This window comes from Clupea harengus, chromosome 13 (genome assembly GCF_900700415.2).
Source record: "Clupea harengus chromosome 13, Ch_v2.0.2, whole genome shotgun sequence".
NCBI classification, from domain to species: domain Eukaryota; kingdom Metazoa; phylum Chordata; class Actinopteri; order Clupeiformes; family Clupeidae; genus Clupea; species Clupea harengus.
Window position 1 is genome coordinate 16,134,630 of NC_045164.1, and position 17,985 is coordinate 16,152,614.

General features: G+C 40.6%; 1 protein-coding gene across 1 annotated transcript in view; it reads left to right on the forward strand.

The window, feature by feature from the left end:
- The window catches only part of pcsk2 (proprotein convertase subtilisin/kexin type 2), a 38,942-nt gene extending 21,142 nt beyond the window's left edge, over positions 1 to 17,800 (forward strand). The window contains exons 6-12 of the mRNA XM_012819033.3: positions 492 to 568; positions 2,302 to 2,390; positions 3,976 to 4,151; positions 8,469 to 8,684; positions 9,902 to 10,002; positions 11,225 to 11,452; positions 17,125 to 17,800. Coding sequence (XP_012674487.1) covers positions 492 to 568; positions 2,302 to 2,390; positions 3,976 to 4,151; positions 8,469 to 8,684; positions 9,902 to 10,002; positions 11,225 to 11,452; positions 17,125 to 17,611 — 1,374 coding nt within the window. The 3' untranslated portion in view covers positions 17,612 to 17,800. The remainder of the gene's footprint in view (positions 1 to 491; positions 569 to 2,301; positions 2,391 to 3,975; positions 4,152 to 8,468; positions 8,685 to 9,901; positions 10,003 to 11,224; positions 11,453 to 17,124) is intronic.
- The last annotated feature ends 185 nt before the right edge of the window (positions 17,801 to 17,985 follow it).

A 17,985-nucleotide genomic window follows, 5' to 3' on the forward strand; every position in this document is an offset into this window, starting at 1 on the left:
TACTCAGCTTAACTATTTGATTATAGTACATTATGTTTTAAAGTCTATCTGGCCTGAACTATTTGAATATAGTACATTATGTTTTAAAGTCTATCTGGCCTGAACTATTTGAATATAGTACATTATGTTTTAAAGTCTATCTGGCCTGAACTATTTGAACATAGTACATTATGTTTTAAAGTCTATCTGGCCTGTAAAACCTGTCTACTCAGCTTAACTATTTGAATTTAGTACATTATGTTTTACCACTCACTTGAAAACAATTGTTGACTTTCAGTAAGCTTTATGATGGCAATTAATTTCCAATCTTCAGAGCACACTTCATCTTTCTCTTCTTGTTATATACTACTCCTAATAATAATAATATGAAGCCTAGGATACAGATTAAATAATCCTTTCTGAATGTTTGTATAAGCTCTCTTGGTTATACAAGCCCACCCCTCTCTCTCCCTATGTCTACATCATATTTAACCTGACCTTTTCTCTTTCAGAATGCTGAGGCCAGCTATGATTTCAGCAGTAACGACCCATACCCTTACCCCCGCTACACAGATGACTGGTTTAACAGGTAATGGGTATATTTGGAGACAGAAGTGTTGCCCTTCCCCCTCTCTTCATGAGATCCTTGGCAGATGCACTGCTTTAGTCTAGACTAAATGGACCTCTAGCCAGTGAAAGATCCCAAACATCATTTTTCAGAGCAGGCACAAATGAATGTGTTTGTCCATGGCATCTATAGAGCCAGAAATAGAACTACCTTTAGTTGATTAATAACCATGGTTTATATTTCAGAGGAAGAGGCCCATGTGTGTGTGCGTTAAGGAGCCAGTGTGATAATAGTATACATGTTCCATCATCCTCATGTCTACTTGTTAAATGTTCCTAAATGTGTTCCATGTGGCTCTCTTGGTGCTGGAGTGTGCTATGTCTGGGGTCTGTCCTTTTGGAAAGGATTTCCTGCGTGATGTCAGATGCTGCTAGAGCATGACCCGCAGGAATGTGAGAGAGAACAGATTGGCAGCCCTCTGGTCTTCAAGCCTCTGTGGTCAAAGACATGACCTCTCCTTCGCCTTCTGTTACTCTCCAAACCTAAACACTTCCTTCGAACACTGTCAATACAGGACACCTTTACCCTCATAAAAATACTGCTAAAACCTGTTTAAAAAAACCTACACAGCTAACGCTTTCAACATACGTCCACCTGCACATAAACACCATGACACTGAGGGGCAGATGTACTAACATGTTAGCGCCCATTTTAGGCGTAATTGCATCACAACATGCACCTGAAAAAAACATCAGCGCAGAATGACAAGTTGTGCTCTTCTGACTTAAGCATGTGCATCCATGTGAGGGTCGTGGGAAATATTTGAGGAGGAGAAGCGTAAGGAGTGACTGAATCCCTTGTAGGTCCAGATTGTGTGTTAGATGCCTAAATAGCAGAAGCTTCCAGAAACAATGGAAACTGTTGGCAGTTTTGCTCATTTGTAACATTACCACGTTTGTTTTCTTTTGTTACTTTTGTCTCTGTTTTATGTCTTGCCATCTATTTTCCACTTCATCCACTTGCGTACATGTACATGTAGATGCCTGCTACTCTATGGAGTCGTCACATGATTGGTCCAAGTATTTATATTTTTTTGAGTGCTCTAGAATTATGTATTATATGTGTATATAATACATAATATGTATTATCTCAGTTTGATGACATCTTATTAGCATGTATATCTATTTCCTAGTCGCAAAACTTTTGATTCCTTTAAATGGCGGTAGGCGGTTCCAGGAGCTGCAGGTTTAGTACTTTTTAACGTCAAATGAAAAGGCACAGTGTGTGCTTTCTGTGGCCTGGCCAACTCACTCTCACTCGCTAACATACGCACGTCTGCCCCTGAGCCTAGAAACAAATCTACTTTAATGTAGGGGGACATACTGTAGGTGGTATTTAGTGTGATGGCAGGGTATGTATCAGTGCTTGAGGAAACTCAGATCTATGTTGAATCTGATGCAGATTAACCAGTCACTGATTTATAGAAGAACAACAGCCACTGTGTATGTGTGTGTCATTGTGCCATGTTGGGTCTGTTTGCGCTTTAAATCCCTTGCAGCAAGTAAGAAATCACAAAATCACATATGTGAAAACAAAATCAACACAGATAGGGTTTCACCCTTATAGTTATCTTTCCTCATTCCATATATTCACAGTCATGGAACCCTTCTAGTTCTCATTCCTCTTTCCTCGTTCCATATATTCACAGTCATGGGACCCTTATAGTTCTCTTTCCTCTTTCCAAATATTCACAGTCATGGAACCAGGTGTGCGGGTGAGGTATCTGCGGTAGCCAACAACAACATCTGTGGAGTGGGCGTGGCTTACAACTCCAAAGTGGCCGGTAGGTTCTTACTGATGTGCCTAAATGGCTTCATATTACCCAGGACATCTAAGCTTACAGTAACAGTTATGTTTCCTGCAATGAAACATCCACTAAATGACTTCATATTACCCAGGACATCTGAGCTTACAGAAACAGTTATGTTTCCTGGAATGAAACATCCACTAAATGACTTCATATTACCCAGGACATCTGAGCTTACAGTAACAGTTATGTGTCCTGGAATGAAACATCCACTAAATGGCTTCATATTACCCAGGACATCTGAGCTTACAGAAACAGTTATGTGTCCTGGAATGAAACATCCACTAAATGACTTCATTACACAATACAGCATCATCTACCAAACTGGTTGATCCTTTTAGCTGATAATTGTGTGATACATAACGTCCAGCCATCCAGGGCCTTCACTCTGCCATCACAGTAAGTGCTCAAAACTGTCTTGAAGAACTATACCAGTCATATGAGCATTACTGCACACTCTCCCTCCTGTTTTTTATTGTAGAAAAAAAACATATGCATAGTTTGCATTCACACTCATTGAAAGAGTACATTCACACCTTTCCTGTCGATCTGTAGTGATCTCCAGAATAGAATAGTAAGCACATAGGAGACATGTATAAATATTTATGTACAGGTAAATATTGTCAATTATCAGCCATACTGTTTGCTGAGGTAATGTGGCATTATTTTTGACTGTCATTCCTGAGTTTTGCACAACATTTTGTATAGAATGTATTTGATAGGTGAAAATTCACCCTAGTTACCTCAGGACTCCGGAGCTTGTCAATCAGTATATTTATTCAACAAGAACAATTGCAATTGGGCTCACTCACAAAACAAGGATGAAAGTGAAGCCCCGATAAACACATTGCACAGAGTTTATATACTTAGATTTATCTAATGTTGACGCCATATGTGCTTAACAATCATATTCAAAACAAGGTTCTCGTCCGAGCTTCTTGTGTTTTCTCAGGGTCGAGAAAACAATCAGTGGCGCCAGTTAATCAAAGTTATACATACACACAGAGACACAGAAAAGCCATGTCACTGTTAAGAGAAAAACATATAAGAGACTTATTAAAACAAGGCCCTTGATTATTATATTAAGTCATTAACAGTGTTTGGAAATTATCTCCATCAGTATTCTGCCGCAAACTGCCTGAACTCCACCCACCCTTCCTTTAGCAACTCCACCCTTCAACTCCACCCTTCAACTCCACCCTTCAACCACCCTTCAACTCCACCCTTCAACTCCACCCTTCAACCCCACCCTTCCTATAGCAACTCCACCCTTCCTATAGCAACTTCCCCCTTCCTGGCATGAGGTACCAGAGCATCTGCGCTGCCTCTGTTGGAGTGTGCAGCAGTCTCATTGCTCAAGCCTTGAGGGTCCTCGACAGCTCCCAGATTATCCAAACACTCCACTCCCGAATGACTGCAAATCCCATAATCATTACATTGAATCTTGTAGTTACCCAACAACAAATGTCTTGATAGTTCAGCACAATATTGTATTATATACTATGACATTGAAAATGTAAAAAAGAAATAATATCTTCTCTTCTCTAATGACTTGACACAGGTATTCGAATGCTGGACCAACCCTTCATGACAGATATCATTGAGGCGTCCTCCATCAGCCACATGCCTCAGGTCATTGACATCTACAGTGCCAGCTGGGGCCCCACAGATGATGGCAAGACGGTGGACGGCCCCCGGGAGCTAACACTGCAAGCTATGGCGGATGGTGTCAATAAGGTAGCGTGTTTATGAAGGAGGAATGTGCTATATTAGGTGGACTTGGAAAATGTCTTCTTGATGTTCTTAAAAACTGATGTTTGTTTTCATAAAAGGAAACAAGTGTCAAGAAATATTTTTCAAGTCTTCAAAATGTCAGCATCTTGTTCAAAAGGTTTTAATACTTGGTGTTGTTTTCTTTTCATCATCGCTAAAACCAACTACATCACAAAGAAATGGTGGTATAGGTTTACAAAGAGCTGAGGTGTGTGTTGTTAACAGGGGAAAATAACTTTGAATTGCACAGGAAAGTAAGTGACTTTTTAATTGGGAGAGCTATTTTAGAGAGCATTTGGGCACGTGATGGCCATGTTTATTAGTATCTTCATGACTATATCATAGAGCTGCATTTCTGTTATAGGAGTTGGAATGGGATAGAGACATAGAGAGATGGGGGGGGGGGGGGGGGGGGGGACGAGAAAAAAACTCCTAGTTACAGAGTTATATTGAGAGGGACAGAGAGACATGGAGCCTTCTTATTGGCACCGGAGGGCTACTGAGGCAGTATAGTGTATCTGATAAAAAGAGAGAAATAAATAAATAAAAATATATAAATAGAGCAAGTGAGTGGAAGAGAGAGAGAAAGAGAGACAAAATTAAAGAGAGGGAATAAAGATTGAGTGAGTGAAAGAGAGAAAGAGAAAAACATAGAACTTAAACAGATTGAGATGTTAGACATTAAGATAGAGAGAAAGAACTAAGGAAACAGACAGGCAGAGACAGACAGTGATGGCGTGATAGTGATTTAGCTTTAGAAACATGGATTCCAATATTAATTATACTTTTTACTTCCTTTATACCCAAAGATATTCTTTCATAAGAAATGCAATTTCTTTGTGTTCGAAATGTTTTCACTATATTGCTAAATCATGGAGATAGATAATGAATTGGAGTGGCCCCAGAACTGAGCCCTAGGGAACTCCCTGGGTGACAGTTAAGGTCTCTGATTTGCAGCTCCTTTGGGTGAGGTAGGAAGTGAACCATTGATGCACATTGCCATGGACTCCAATGTTTACTCAACACTCCAGGAGAAGCTTATGTGAAATGGTGTCAAAGGCTGCAGTGAGGTCCAGGAGGATGAGTATAGAGAGTAGTCCAGCATCAGCTGCAGAGAGTAGGTCACTGGGCATTTTAACCAAAGCCGTGTCTGTGCTGTGTTCAGGGGCAAATCCAGATTGGAATAGCCTGAAGAGATTATGGTTTTCAAGGTGATCTTGGAGCTGAGATGCGACTCCTCTTTCAAGGATATTTGGATTTTATAACATAATAATTGTCAACAAATGTACAGTAGCTATCCATGAACTGCACCCCTAATCTCTAGGGGCTGCCAAATCGCAAAAAAAAACACCCACAAAAACCAGCAATTTCTTCTTAATGGAGCTTTTAGGCTGGTGAAGCAATAGTAGGTTTTGTATTATCCTTTCAGGTTATTGTGGAAATGTCTCTCAGTGATGGTCGTGGTGTATCTTGTGGTGTATGTGGTGTAGTCTGTGGCAATGCAGCATGTTATTAGTTGTGTTACCTTCGGCTGACTACTTGGGGATCACAGTTCCCATCTCCATTTCTCCACTTAACTTTAATCTGGCTTGATATGTCTGATATGTCTTGATATGTCTATGTTATTATGTGGCTTGCCATATAAAAGTGTGAACTCTGAGTATCCTTTGATATAGGAATGCATGTGGCGTTGAGAGATATGGCCATTGTGTGATGCTTCTGATACTAGCACAAGGAATTCTGTGCACAGAATATTCCAAATCTCTTCTTAATTTCCACAGTTACCCATTTCTTAACATTTTGTTCATTGGAAATGGCAAGCTTTGATATCTTTTTTAAAAACCTTTTGCTGTTTATTGGGCATTAAATAGCTTCAAATAGATCATTTGTCCTTTGCTTGGAAGAGCCCATGTTTCTTGAGTGTTACCACAACATTTGAAATGTCAAAATAATGTATTAGTCTATATTTTTTTTAATAATTTCAACATTTGGAGATTTTTTTATTTTATCATTTCTGTTTGCTGTTGCAATTCAAAAATAAAACCAAATAAAATGAAATAGAATATACAACAGAGGTGAGCACACCCCTGAGCAATATCACTTAAATGTCAAATAATTAATGATTATCACCACTAAAAATCAAACCCCACTGTAGGAACTCAATGAAACAAAAGTCAAGGTTCCTTTCATGACTGAGATTCAAATCTTTGTTTCTTTTTTTAATACTTTGTATGGTCACCTTTATTTTGTATGAAAGATTCAATCTTCTGGGAATGGAGGACACCAGTGTTGGAGAGATGTTCTGCCATTCTGCATGAGCCAATGTTCTCAGCTGCTCTTTGCTGGAGGGGTTGTGTTGCTCTACCTTTCTCTTTAAAATACCCCAAAGGTGTTCCACTGGATTCAAGTCAGGCCACATACTCGGCCAGGTCATAGTTTAAAATACCCCAAAGGTGTTCCACTGGATTCAAGTCAGGCCACATACTTGGCCAGGTCATAGTTTAAAATACCCCAAAGGTGTTCCACTGGATTCAAGTCAGGCAACATACTTGGCCAGGTCATAGTTTAAAATACCCAAAAGGTGTTCCACTGGATTCAAGTCAGGCGACATACTTGGCCAGGTCATAGTTTTCACTTTTTTTCTTCTTTAGAAAGTCTTGCGTCATTTCGGCAGTGTGCTTTGGCTCATGATCATGCTGGAATATTCCTCTTCTGCCAAGCTTCTGGAGACTGTGAGTCATCTTGTCACAGTATTTTGGTATATCCACAGGCATTCATGGTGCCATCTATAAATGTCATCTCCTCAACACCTTTTGGTCTTGGCCAGGCTCACGCCAAACACACTGGACCTGATCTGAGCCAAACTATTTGATCTGGGTCTCATCTGACCACAGCAGCTTCTTTTCATGTGTTTTAGCTTAGTTTCATATTGCAATTTTTCGGACGCCATCCATAGAGGTTGACATTATACAATGTCCATGGCACAGTCTAAGCTATCTCAGGAACACAGATTTCCAGAGCTAGATTGTGGTGCAAGTACCACACTATCCGCGGCATCATTTTAGGAGGATGGCCACTATGTCTCAATTAGTGCTCCAATTGTTTTGACTGATTTGTAGTTGGTCATCAATCTTCCTGTATCCTTTTCCATCTTTGTGAAGTCTCACAATCAGATTGGTCAGTTCCTCTGGCAATTCTTTTCCATGTGGGGCCATGATGCAGATATGGAGAGACACAGCCCAGAGGTCCATGCACATAGACACAGCCCAGAGGTCCAAAATGGAGAAAGTTATGGTGTTCACAGGTCATTTCATTACCAGGTTCATGCTATTGGGATAATCACAGCTGTACTTGTTTTAATGATCACACTTTTTCTAACTCGTCAGTGGTCACAGGTGTATTCACTTTTGTTGCATTTAGTTTCTACTTTGAGGCCTGTATTTTCAATGTAGTCTTTCTAAAGTATTTGTTTTTGGAGGTGATACAATTTTGAATCATTTGACATTTAAGTGATATTTTATAGGGGTGTACTCACTTTTGTTGTATCCAGATTCTGCTCAGGGATGTCCAAAGTTATTTTGCATAAAAATGTTATGTCCACCCAGTCATACTGGCAAAACCATCCAAATTGTGTTACAATGGTTAATTTCAGTTTTATATTGTGCTTAAAAAGGCAATTTGTTCATTGTCAAGATTTTGTGAAGTAATTGAAGTAATTTGAGTGGAAATGTTACCTTTTTGGGTTATTGGCTTTCTGACGGTAAATCAAACACAATTTTGATTGGTTTTATACTTACATTATGCATATGAAATATGCGCTTTATACTTTATGCAAGCAGTGTTGAGCTATTTCCCTTCAAATATAAAACAGTCCAAAGTCCAAAACCAGTCTGAGGTCCGAAATGGTGGAAATGGTGTTTAGATTAAATCTTCAAACCTACTAGGAAGTGGGGGGTAATCCTTTGTGTGCATTCATCACGCACATGCAAGATTTCTAAGATGGTCTAGAACAGTGTTGGTATTCCTCTGTGTGATTTCATTAAATAATTTGCATAACGAAATAAAGTGTTTGTCCTCAGACAGAGTTTGTAGCTACAGTATAATAGAAACTAGGTGAACGGGGCTCTTATGTTTTATTGTCCTCAGACAGAGTTTGTAGCTACAGTATAATAGAAAGTAGGTGAACGGGGCTCTGATGTTTTATTTTCCTCAGACAGAGTTTGTAGCTACAGTATAATAGAAAGTAGGTGAACGGGGCTCTGATGTTTTACTGTCCCACAGGGTCGCGGTGGAAAAGGCAGTATCTATGTCTGGGCCTCTGGAGATGGCGGTAGCTATGACGACTGCAACTGTGATGGCTATGCCTCCAGCATGTGGACCATCTCCATTAACTCAGCCATTAATGACGGGAGGACAGCACTGTATGATGAGAGCTGCTCCTCAACCCTGGCCTCCACCTTCAGTAATGGACGCAAGAGGAATCCTGAGGCTGGAGTGGTACGTGTTTAATGAGCATGTACAAATGTGTGTGTTTCTGTGTGTCTCTGTGTGTGTCATTTAATAACACAATAACCCCTATATGTAATGTTAAATGTTCTGTTTTTCAAGATCCATCTGATTTTAGTATGTATAATGGATTTTGAACAGTAGCAAAGGACATTCAAATTGACCATGAAAAGCACCTGCCAACAGAGTGAAAGATAGAAAGGAGAAGAGAGAGCGATGTGAAGTAGCATCAGCAAGGGACTCAGGAAAGATCAGCTCTGTCTCTAGGCGCTGAGGAGATGTTCCTCTATCTGGTTCATCCTGACATTTAGTCAATACATTTTAAATCCAGTAAAAAGAGGAAAAAAATATATCAGTATTTCAAAATGCACTGATACTAATTGGTGGTAGCAATGTATTCACAAGAATAACACATTATTTACTCTTAGGTTATTGTAACATGTACATAAAATTGACCATTGTTTTTTTTCCAGAGCTAGGCGGCTCATTTTACAATCCAGTTATCTTCCCTAAAAGCTAACATGCATTTTATAACTTTTTTCCCATACGCACCTAGTACAATAACATGCACACTGAGGTGATTATCTGTTTAAAAACAAATATATATTTAGTTTTCACATTTAAGACATCCACGTGTTCTGCACACACCTATTCTCCAATGCCCCTTGGGGCAATATAGTGATGTTAAGGGTATGTGACAACCTAGAGGGTCCATCATGCAAGCATGTCCATCAAACTGACATGTGAACAGGATCAACATCATTTCTTTGGTCAGCTATAAATATTCAGACAGATGTTTCTCTCTTCATTAATGTCATCCTTGTGCAACTAGTGTATGGCCAACTGTAAGAAAATGATTCAATATTTGTTCAGAACAGTATTAGCTCAGGACAGTATGCACTGATGTGCGTAAATATAATAAATAGTAACATGACTTTGGGCAGGCTAGTCTCTGCCAAAAAATCAGACACGAGTTATTAGACATTGAAGCTGAGTCCCCTCTATGTTGGCACGTACCAATCAGTAAAATCAGTGAGCCGTAGAGAACCCTGCTGTGTTTACCTCTCCATCCGTTACTGCTTGACTTCCTCTTTCAAGGCCAATACCATATTTTCCCACTCTTCTGTATGTGTGTCAGGGCAGTGATGGATGCACTATGATGTGATGTAATGTGAGTCATAGGATGTTTCCTGTTGCTGTCTATCCAGGCCACCACAGATCTGTATGGAAACTGCACTCTTCGTCACTCTGGCACCTCTGCTGCCGCTCCAGAAGCAGCGGGCGTGTTTGCACTGGCACTGGAGGCCAAGTAGGTACACCTTTTTTCCCCACAACACAAGGGAGCGGGAAATGGTGATGAAAAGACAGAATAGCGCCATCATTTAACTCTGGATAGCTCTGTTGGTTGACACACAGCTCAGCAGATAAACCTTAACGAGCGACACTTCACGTACAAAGAGGATAGCTCCTGTTCTTGGCAGTTGAACAATGGCTATTGTGATTGAATCCCTCAAAAAGCCCTGAGAAAAACAAAGGCTTTCCTTTCCTTTCCATTTCCATGTTCCGGCTGCCAAGGAACAGATGAGTGTACAGGAGTGTACGCCCTCCTACGGCTGCAGGACTGTGTGCATAATACCCAGCACTAAACCTGAGTTAATGTTTACACGCTTTTCTTTCAAATATTTTAAAGACAGCCCAAGGATACACAGGATAGTCTGCAATGTTTACACACCACAAACGAACTAAGCATATGCTAAAACACATACACACCAGACCAATATTTGACAGCTACATTTACAGAGAAATTTCAAATGCAGCGGTTTGTGAGATCTTGATTACTGAAGTGGTATCCTATTGTTTTCAGCCAACCATAGGAGGCACATTTACCAGTTCCCCTGTGCGTAATGAGTTTAACTTTAGTATGCCCATTTTCACGCAAAAAAAAAATGTATGTGCAATGTGCTATTAGCCGTGTTTCCAAACAAAAGAGTCCTTGTTTAAACACGTGGAAACAATCATTGTCCCTTTCTTTGCTGTTCCATTCACTTCTTTCTGTAAGAGTACTTCTGTTGTCAGTTGAAGGCATATGGTTGAGTTGCACAGTTAGTAAACATTGATGTGGACTTGCCCCTGTGAAGCCGCAGTGTTTACTTACCTCTAAATAATGATGTTGCTGTCAGCAGGAGAACGAGCAGAGCAGGGGGGCTCTGCCCTGACTGGAGGTAAATAGTGTATGTGAGCTTATGAGTCCATTCTGTGCCTAAACACACTGGCGCTGAGCACTGATAGAAGGCTCTTAGTGACAGGAGGATAAATACACACCCCGATGCAGAGATTATCTCATGGAACAGCCTAGGCCTCATTACAGGCCACTAGATTAACAGGTCACTAACAGAATGATATGAAAATGAATCTGCACTTCTCCAATTAAGAAACCATTTCAACCAAATGATGAAATTACGAAAATGATACTTTGTGTGTGTGTGTGTGTGTGTGTGTGTGTGTGTGTGTGTTTGTGTGTGTGTCAATAGCCCAGACCTAACCTGGAGGGACATGCAGCACTTGGCAGTCCTGACCTCCAAGCGGAACCGACTCCATGATGAGGTGCATCAGTGGCAGCGTAATGGAGTGGGTCTTGAGTTCAACCACTTGTTTGGCTATGGGGTGCTGGATGCTGGAGGCATGGTCAAGATGGCCAAGGAGTGGAAGACTGTTCCGGAAAGGTTCCACTGTGTGGCTGGTTCGATCCAAGAGACACAGTAAGTCTACAATATTCACTCTCAGAGTACTAGTCTCTAGAGTCCAAAGTTCCTGGCTTGAATCGCAATCTAGAAATATTATTGTGCCCTTCCAAAACTGCTGCATTTTACCCAGGGAGGATACATTCATGGAGCCACAGTTCTTGAATGGAGTGTTATTTTAACCTTTTCCAGACTTAGAGGAAGGGATAGCATAGCTAGCTACCATTTCAGACCATGAGCTCTAGTGTAATCAATTACACTGACAAGACCTTTATAAACAATACAGGACACCACCACACCTCTACCTCCTAAGTACTGATTAGTGTGCATGCTACATACCTCAATGGAGGCACTTTTGGCATCCAGTGTGTGGCACTTTGCCTTTGGCCTTCCCATGTTCAAGTACAGTGGAGTCCACTAAATGACACCGGATATTAAACCTCCACTGGTCAGATGTTCAAGTACAGTGGAGTCCACTAAATGACACCGGATATTAAACCTCCACTGGTCTAATGTTCAAGTACAGTAGAGTCCACTAAATTACACCGGATATTAAACCTCCACTGGTCTAATGTTCAAGTACAGTGGAGTCCACTAAATGACACCGGATATTAAACCTCCACTGGTCTAATGTTCAAGTACAGTGGAGTCCACTAAATGACACCGGATATTAAACCTCCACTGGTCCCATGCTTTACCTGCATGATCCTATTTGCTGAATTGTAGTGGAACCCTCAACCAACAGCCTACTTGTGTGATTCAATTATAGGATGAATCAATCAGTGTATTGGCAATAATAGAAGATAGATATGTATCTTAGATGAATAAAATATTACATTTTTCAGGGAAAGGTCGGGTAAGGAAAGGGAAATGTGAGAATAGGTGCTTTCATCGGAAAAAACTATGATTAAGAAAATACCTCAGAATGTGTACTTGGATGTGTTCAAATGATTACTTCATGCAAGATCGATCAAAGACACCATATTGAGCCCAGAAAAGTAGTGAAGAAACACATCAATCTCTGCTTTTTCTACTTAAGCACTCTGTGGGGAAAGTCATTTTGACAGAAGAGTGATTTTTAAAACCAAAATATCAGTGAGGCAGTGGATATAAGTTTATAATGATGAAGAGCATTGCAGGGTGCCAATTAAATACTCAAACCATACAACGTAATAGTTAGTAGAATTTATTTTCTTTTCACTCCTTGAGCAATTTAATTATACCCACATCTGGTATTGAAAAAGCACATACGTTTGTCAATATTTCAACATTTTGTGTCTGTTACTGTCACGGAACGGATCGACACAGAGATGGTAATTCTTTGAGAAAGAATATTGCAAATGGAACATCCAGGGACACACGAGACAGACCACAGGTTGAAGGAAACACAGATGACGAGGAAACAGATCCTTTTGCACAGAGGCAAAACCCACGGAGGGGCGCAGGCTCGAAGCACTGTACGAAACTCAGGAGACTGGCACTTGAGGCGCAGAAAGAAACAAAACAGAGTCGAACTCTTTAACAAAACTAAACTATCAACGCCGTAGGGGAAAACAAAACACGAGTCACACTCGGCAAGGCAATCAACAAAACTGTAACTAAGGCTATGAACAGAACAGAGGTAAACACGAATGCGAACTATGATAATACTCATCCAAACGTCAGGCAAGCAGGGACTCGAAAGTAATCCGTGTCGTGCAAACCCAGACACAGAGTGAAGGGAGTGCGAGGTATAAGTAGGCATAGTGACAGGTGAGGGTGATTAGTGCACAGGTGAGTGTGAACGCGGTGCAGGTGAGCGGTGAGTGATGCTGATGACTTGCAGCTGAGAGTCTGAGTGTGAGTGCTGAAGGGGGCGTGGCCAGAGCTGAGTTCAGCAGGAACGTGACAGTTACCTTGACATGAAACCCTCTCATGCTTGCCTGTGGCTCTTTGTGAGATCTGACATGCCCGTAGCCCTCATTCCTTGCGCCCCATTGGTTTATGTGTTTCAGAGCTAGCTGGGTAAAACCATGTCACTAAGGGATACATAAACACTGTTTCAACAATATTTGACTTTGATTTTTACAATTGACACATTCAGTAATTTTGTATTGTATTTTGTAATTTTGCAGTTGAGAGGTTTATTAGTCTATAGCCTTGAAATATCAAGATGAAATAATTCAGGTGTTCTATCTTCCTATAACCAGGGAGACTATAGCTATCATGTTGTGCAAGAAAAGTAGGTCTTGTGTATCACCCAGACTGTGTTTTTGTTGGTTTTATTGTATCTTGTATTTATTGTTTTGTATTGTGCTTATATCTACCTGAAAAAGGTAAAAGCTAGGCTAGTAACTACATCTGGTACAGAGCATCTATCCTAATATAAAATGAATCGCATGAATAACCATAGGACCTAATAAAATTAAGTTAAAAAAAAAAAACGTGTAAATGTGATTGAAAGAATTATTTACTTATGGAACTGACACTGGGATAATTGGTATTATTGGATGAACTAGGGTCTGTTTGGATTGATTGGATGAACTAGGGTCTGTTTGGATTGATTGGATGAACTGGAATAATTGGCATTATTACATGGCTCCTCAGAATGTTGCAAAAAGTTCCATTGATTTGAATGGGCCACCCGAACGTTCAACGTTATTTTAAATATATAATAAAGGTAAGAGGCTATTTCTCAGTGAGTGCAATGCTAGGACCTTAGAAATGGCAGTGCTAAGACCAAAAATCAGAGCAGCTGGAAAACAGCAATAACGATTTGCTCAGAAACCAGAGGAAATAGCTTTTTATGTTCATCGCACAATACGAAACCAGTGTTGGGAACCTCAAGGCTAAACTCAGTAGGAATAGAATAGAGATAAAAAGATGAAAGATAAGGATGTACTGCCGTGGAGATAGCAAGACAGAAACAAGATAATAGATAGAATAGATATAAAACAATGATAACTGTGATTTGTTGGTGCAACTGTAATCCATTCTGTGAGTGAGAGATACGTGACCGTACAGCCCACTTGTGAGGTCGTATTTGCATTTTGCAAAAAGCTAGCAAAGCAACTAGGCAACCACAGCAGCCAGGCAATTCCGTTTGCTGCATAGCTTGAAGCAACATTTCATTTCCCCAAATCTGCTCACCATTAAAAGACAGTCTTGGGTTAAAAGTGGTCAGAACCACTTGCGCATGATGTTAAATAAACGATCCTGTGAGAAATAATAGGACATCAGTGGGGCAAGGGCTTACTCTGATATCAATGTAGTGAATGAGAAGGGAGAAGGCCCCCCCCCCCCCCTCCCCCTTGCCCTTCTCAAACACAGTCATCTTGTGTTCTGCATTCACACTGGAGCTGTTGAAGATGATTAGTAATGGTGCTGGGTCACCAGGGAATAGATTTATGGTTCGACTTCATCGTTTCGCTCCCATTCCCACACAACATAACAGTAAAATAGCAATAAACAGGGCTTTCAGTGTGAGCGGAAATGGGGTATCAGTTGCTAGTTATTTTTAAGATGAAGATTTTACACAACCTTTTTGGCTTCTGACGTCTTACAAAAAGCAGTGTGTTGTCGAGGTCACATTTCAGTCGTTAACAGCTCTACCAAATAATGATTTTTTTCCCCATCGAAACTCACATGCTTTCATTTCAATAAATGTTCCAATAATCCAATATCTCACCAAAAATCAAAGATTAAAGAGAAAGTCCAAAACTTGAAAACGGATTTGTTTTCCTCTCCCATTAATAATCTCACGACCCCTCAGGTTTTTCTGTCCCTGTATATAAAACATCTTCTTTTTTCTAAGAAGACTTTCTCTGCTCTGTCTCTTTCTGGCTCATTTCCTCCCCTCCTCCTCCTCTTCCTCCCCCCCCTCCTCCTCCTCCCCTCCTCCCTCCTAATGTGACAGTGGTAATGGCAGAGGCCACAGAAGCCTCCCCTGGATAATGCCATTACGGACACTTTATGACGGCGCAGGCCAGCCCTTTGGTGCTATCACCCAGCTCCACAAGGACAGTCAGACCAAGGCTTTTGTGCTCCCACGGCAACAAAGAAAGCCTGTTTTAAACCCACGCAACACTTTTTTATTAGACTAAAGCCTTTTCCTGGAAAACACATGATATAATTTACTTTTGCCTTTGTATGCCCTTAATTACTGTCTGTTTTTAATCTCTGCACTCAGCCCTTTCAAATCATCATAATGAAAAGTGTTTTACAAAGAAATTGTACATAGTTCCTGTAGCCCCATTAGCAACATTGTCTCAAGACTCTTTAGGCCTGAACCCCTACATAGACGACAGTAGCAAGGAACAAACTCTGGGAGCAGAGGAGCCCAGCCCAAAAGAATGAGCTGAGTGCAGAGTGGCCTCAAACAGCCAGCTGTGGAGAGAAATGGAGAGAGAAAAGGACCTCCATTTTCTCTGATTGTGAAGAGGGGAGGAAAAGCACAGAGAGAACAAACAGACATGGATACATCAGCTAATGAGCATCGGCTAGGAATACATGCGTACAAGAATACCTGTAAAAGCAGGTGTGAAATCAAATAGGCCAGTTAAGCATCATATAAGAGTCGGCTTTATTTTGAATGTTATGATATGACTCAAGGTATTAACCTGAATACCATGCCAGTGAGAGTAGTTTAATTAAGCTGACCATGGGTATACAGAGGTGATTTTTCAAGGGAAACGTCAGGATTTTTTAATCCAGGCCCTATTTTCGTATCTTTTCTACAGCTGATTTACAGTTATTGAGGTAAAACAACGGTTTATCTCTGTAGGGATCCTTTCCATGTTGTCAGACACTTAAAATAGCCTGAGCCTGTCAGTGGCAAAAACAAGCGGTTTACTTTGATACAGATGCCTGCTCCATGGGATTACAATTTGTATGGTTTTGAGGTCGCCGGTTATAACTTCCTAACTCAATACCGGACCGATTTTGATCGTTTTCGTCCCTAGTAAAAATGTGAATCTAAAAAGATGGGAAAATAGGGCCATGGTAAAAAAAAAACAAGGTGTGTTGGGATGCAGAGCAGTACACAGAGAAACTGTAGGGTTTTAAGTGTATGGGCTTTCTCAGCAATACAAATCTAGGGAGAAAAAAGAGAGCAGTTCAAATAAAAATCAGAATGACATGTTGTTTCTTCCATATACCTCAAGGGAGGAGAGGAAATAAAGGTTGCTCGGCATGACATACGGGAGGCTCCTGGCAGCCTAGGACTATGTATCTCTCTATGACAAGCAGGACAGACACAGAACAAACAGCAATAGCAAAGATGCTCCTCTCCACCAGATGCTCCACAATGAATGCCAGATCCTCAAGCACCATTCATAATCATACAATGGAAGTGTTCAAGAGGGTGTCCACTCGCCATGTTCTAGTAGGAATATTATTTCGTTTTTTGTCACTCTTAGAATAGAATAAGGCCTGGTCATAGACAATAGGGGATCATTGAGTCTTTGAGGTTTCAAATCAGACCGTTCAAAGCTTTGATTATAAGGATATCACTACCCAATCCACACTAAGGAAATACATTCGTCGTAGTTCACATACAGTGATTTCAATATCAATTACTATGCCCATCAATCAAGAACAGATTATTTTGACGATTATTTCAAATGTTTTGTTATTGTTTAAATGATGTACTCATTATTTTCAATTTCTTTGGTTTTCTGAAGTTGACATTCTACTGCTTCTTCTTGTTGCAGTAAAGTTCCATCTGAAGACAAGCTAGTCCTAACCATTACCACCGATGCCTGCCAAGGGAAGGAGAACTATGTGCGATACCTTGAGCATGTGCAGGCCGTGGTAACTGTTAATGCCAGCCGCCGTGGTGACCTTAATTTGAACATGACTTCTCCTATGGGAACCAAATCTATCCTTCTGAGCCGCCGACCTCGAGATGATGATGCTAAGGTGGGCTATGACAAGTGGCCCTTCATGACCTCTCACTCCTGGGGAGAAGACCCCCGTGGTACCTGGCAGCTGGAGGTTCTCTTCCAGGGTGAAGTACCACAGACAGGAACTTTGCAAGAGTGGACCCTCATGATCCATGGAACCCAAAGTGCACCTTACATTGACCAGATAGTGCGCGACTACCAATCCAAACTGGCCATGTCTAAAAAAGAGGAATTGGAAGAGGAATTAGATGAAGCCTTGGAGAGAAGCCTGAAAAGCCTGCTGAGTAAAAATTAGACAACTGCATGATGCCCTGCCTCTCACACTTCTCTCTCTCACACTTCTTTCTCCTGTCCTTCCCTCTCCTCTTCTTCTCGTCTTCTGTATCTTTCCTTTTCTGTGGCTGCTTCTCCCTGTCTTTTGTTAAGTATTCCTTGTATCCAGATCATAATAACTGTAAGGCATCTATAAAAGAAAATAAATATGCCTTGTTTTCTGTATTGTTTTTATTACACTTTACAAAAATGTATATAAATAGAATATACGTATCTACTATATTATGTTCTTTCTTCTCCACCTTAATCCGTTTCCTCTGAAAAGACAGCTCTTGTACAGTTTGTGTAAATGATCATTTCTGTCATTCTACTTAAAGTTTAATATCTCGCAAACAG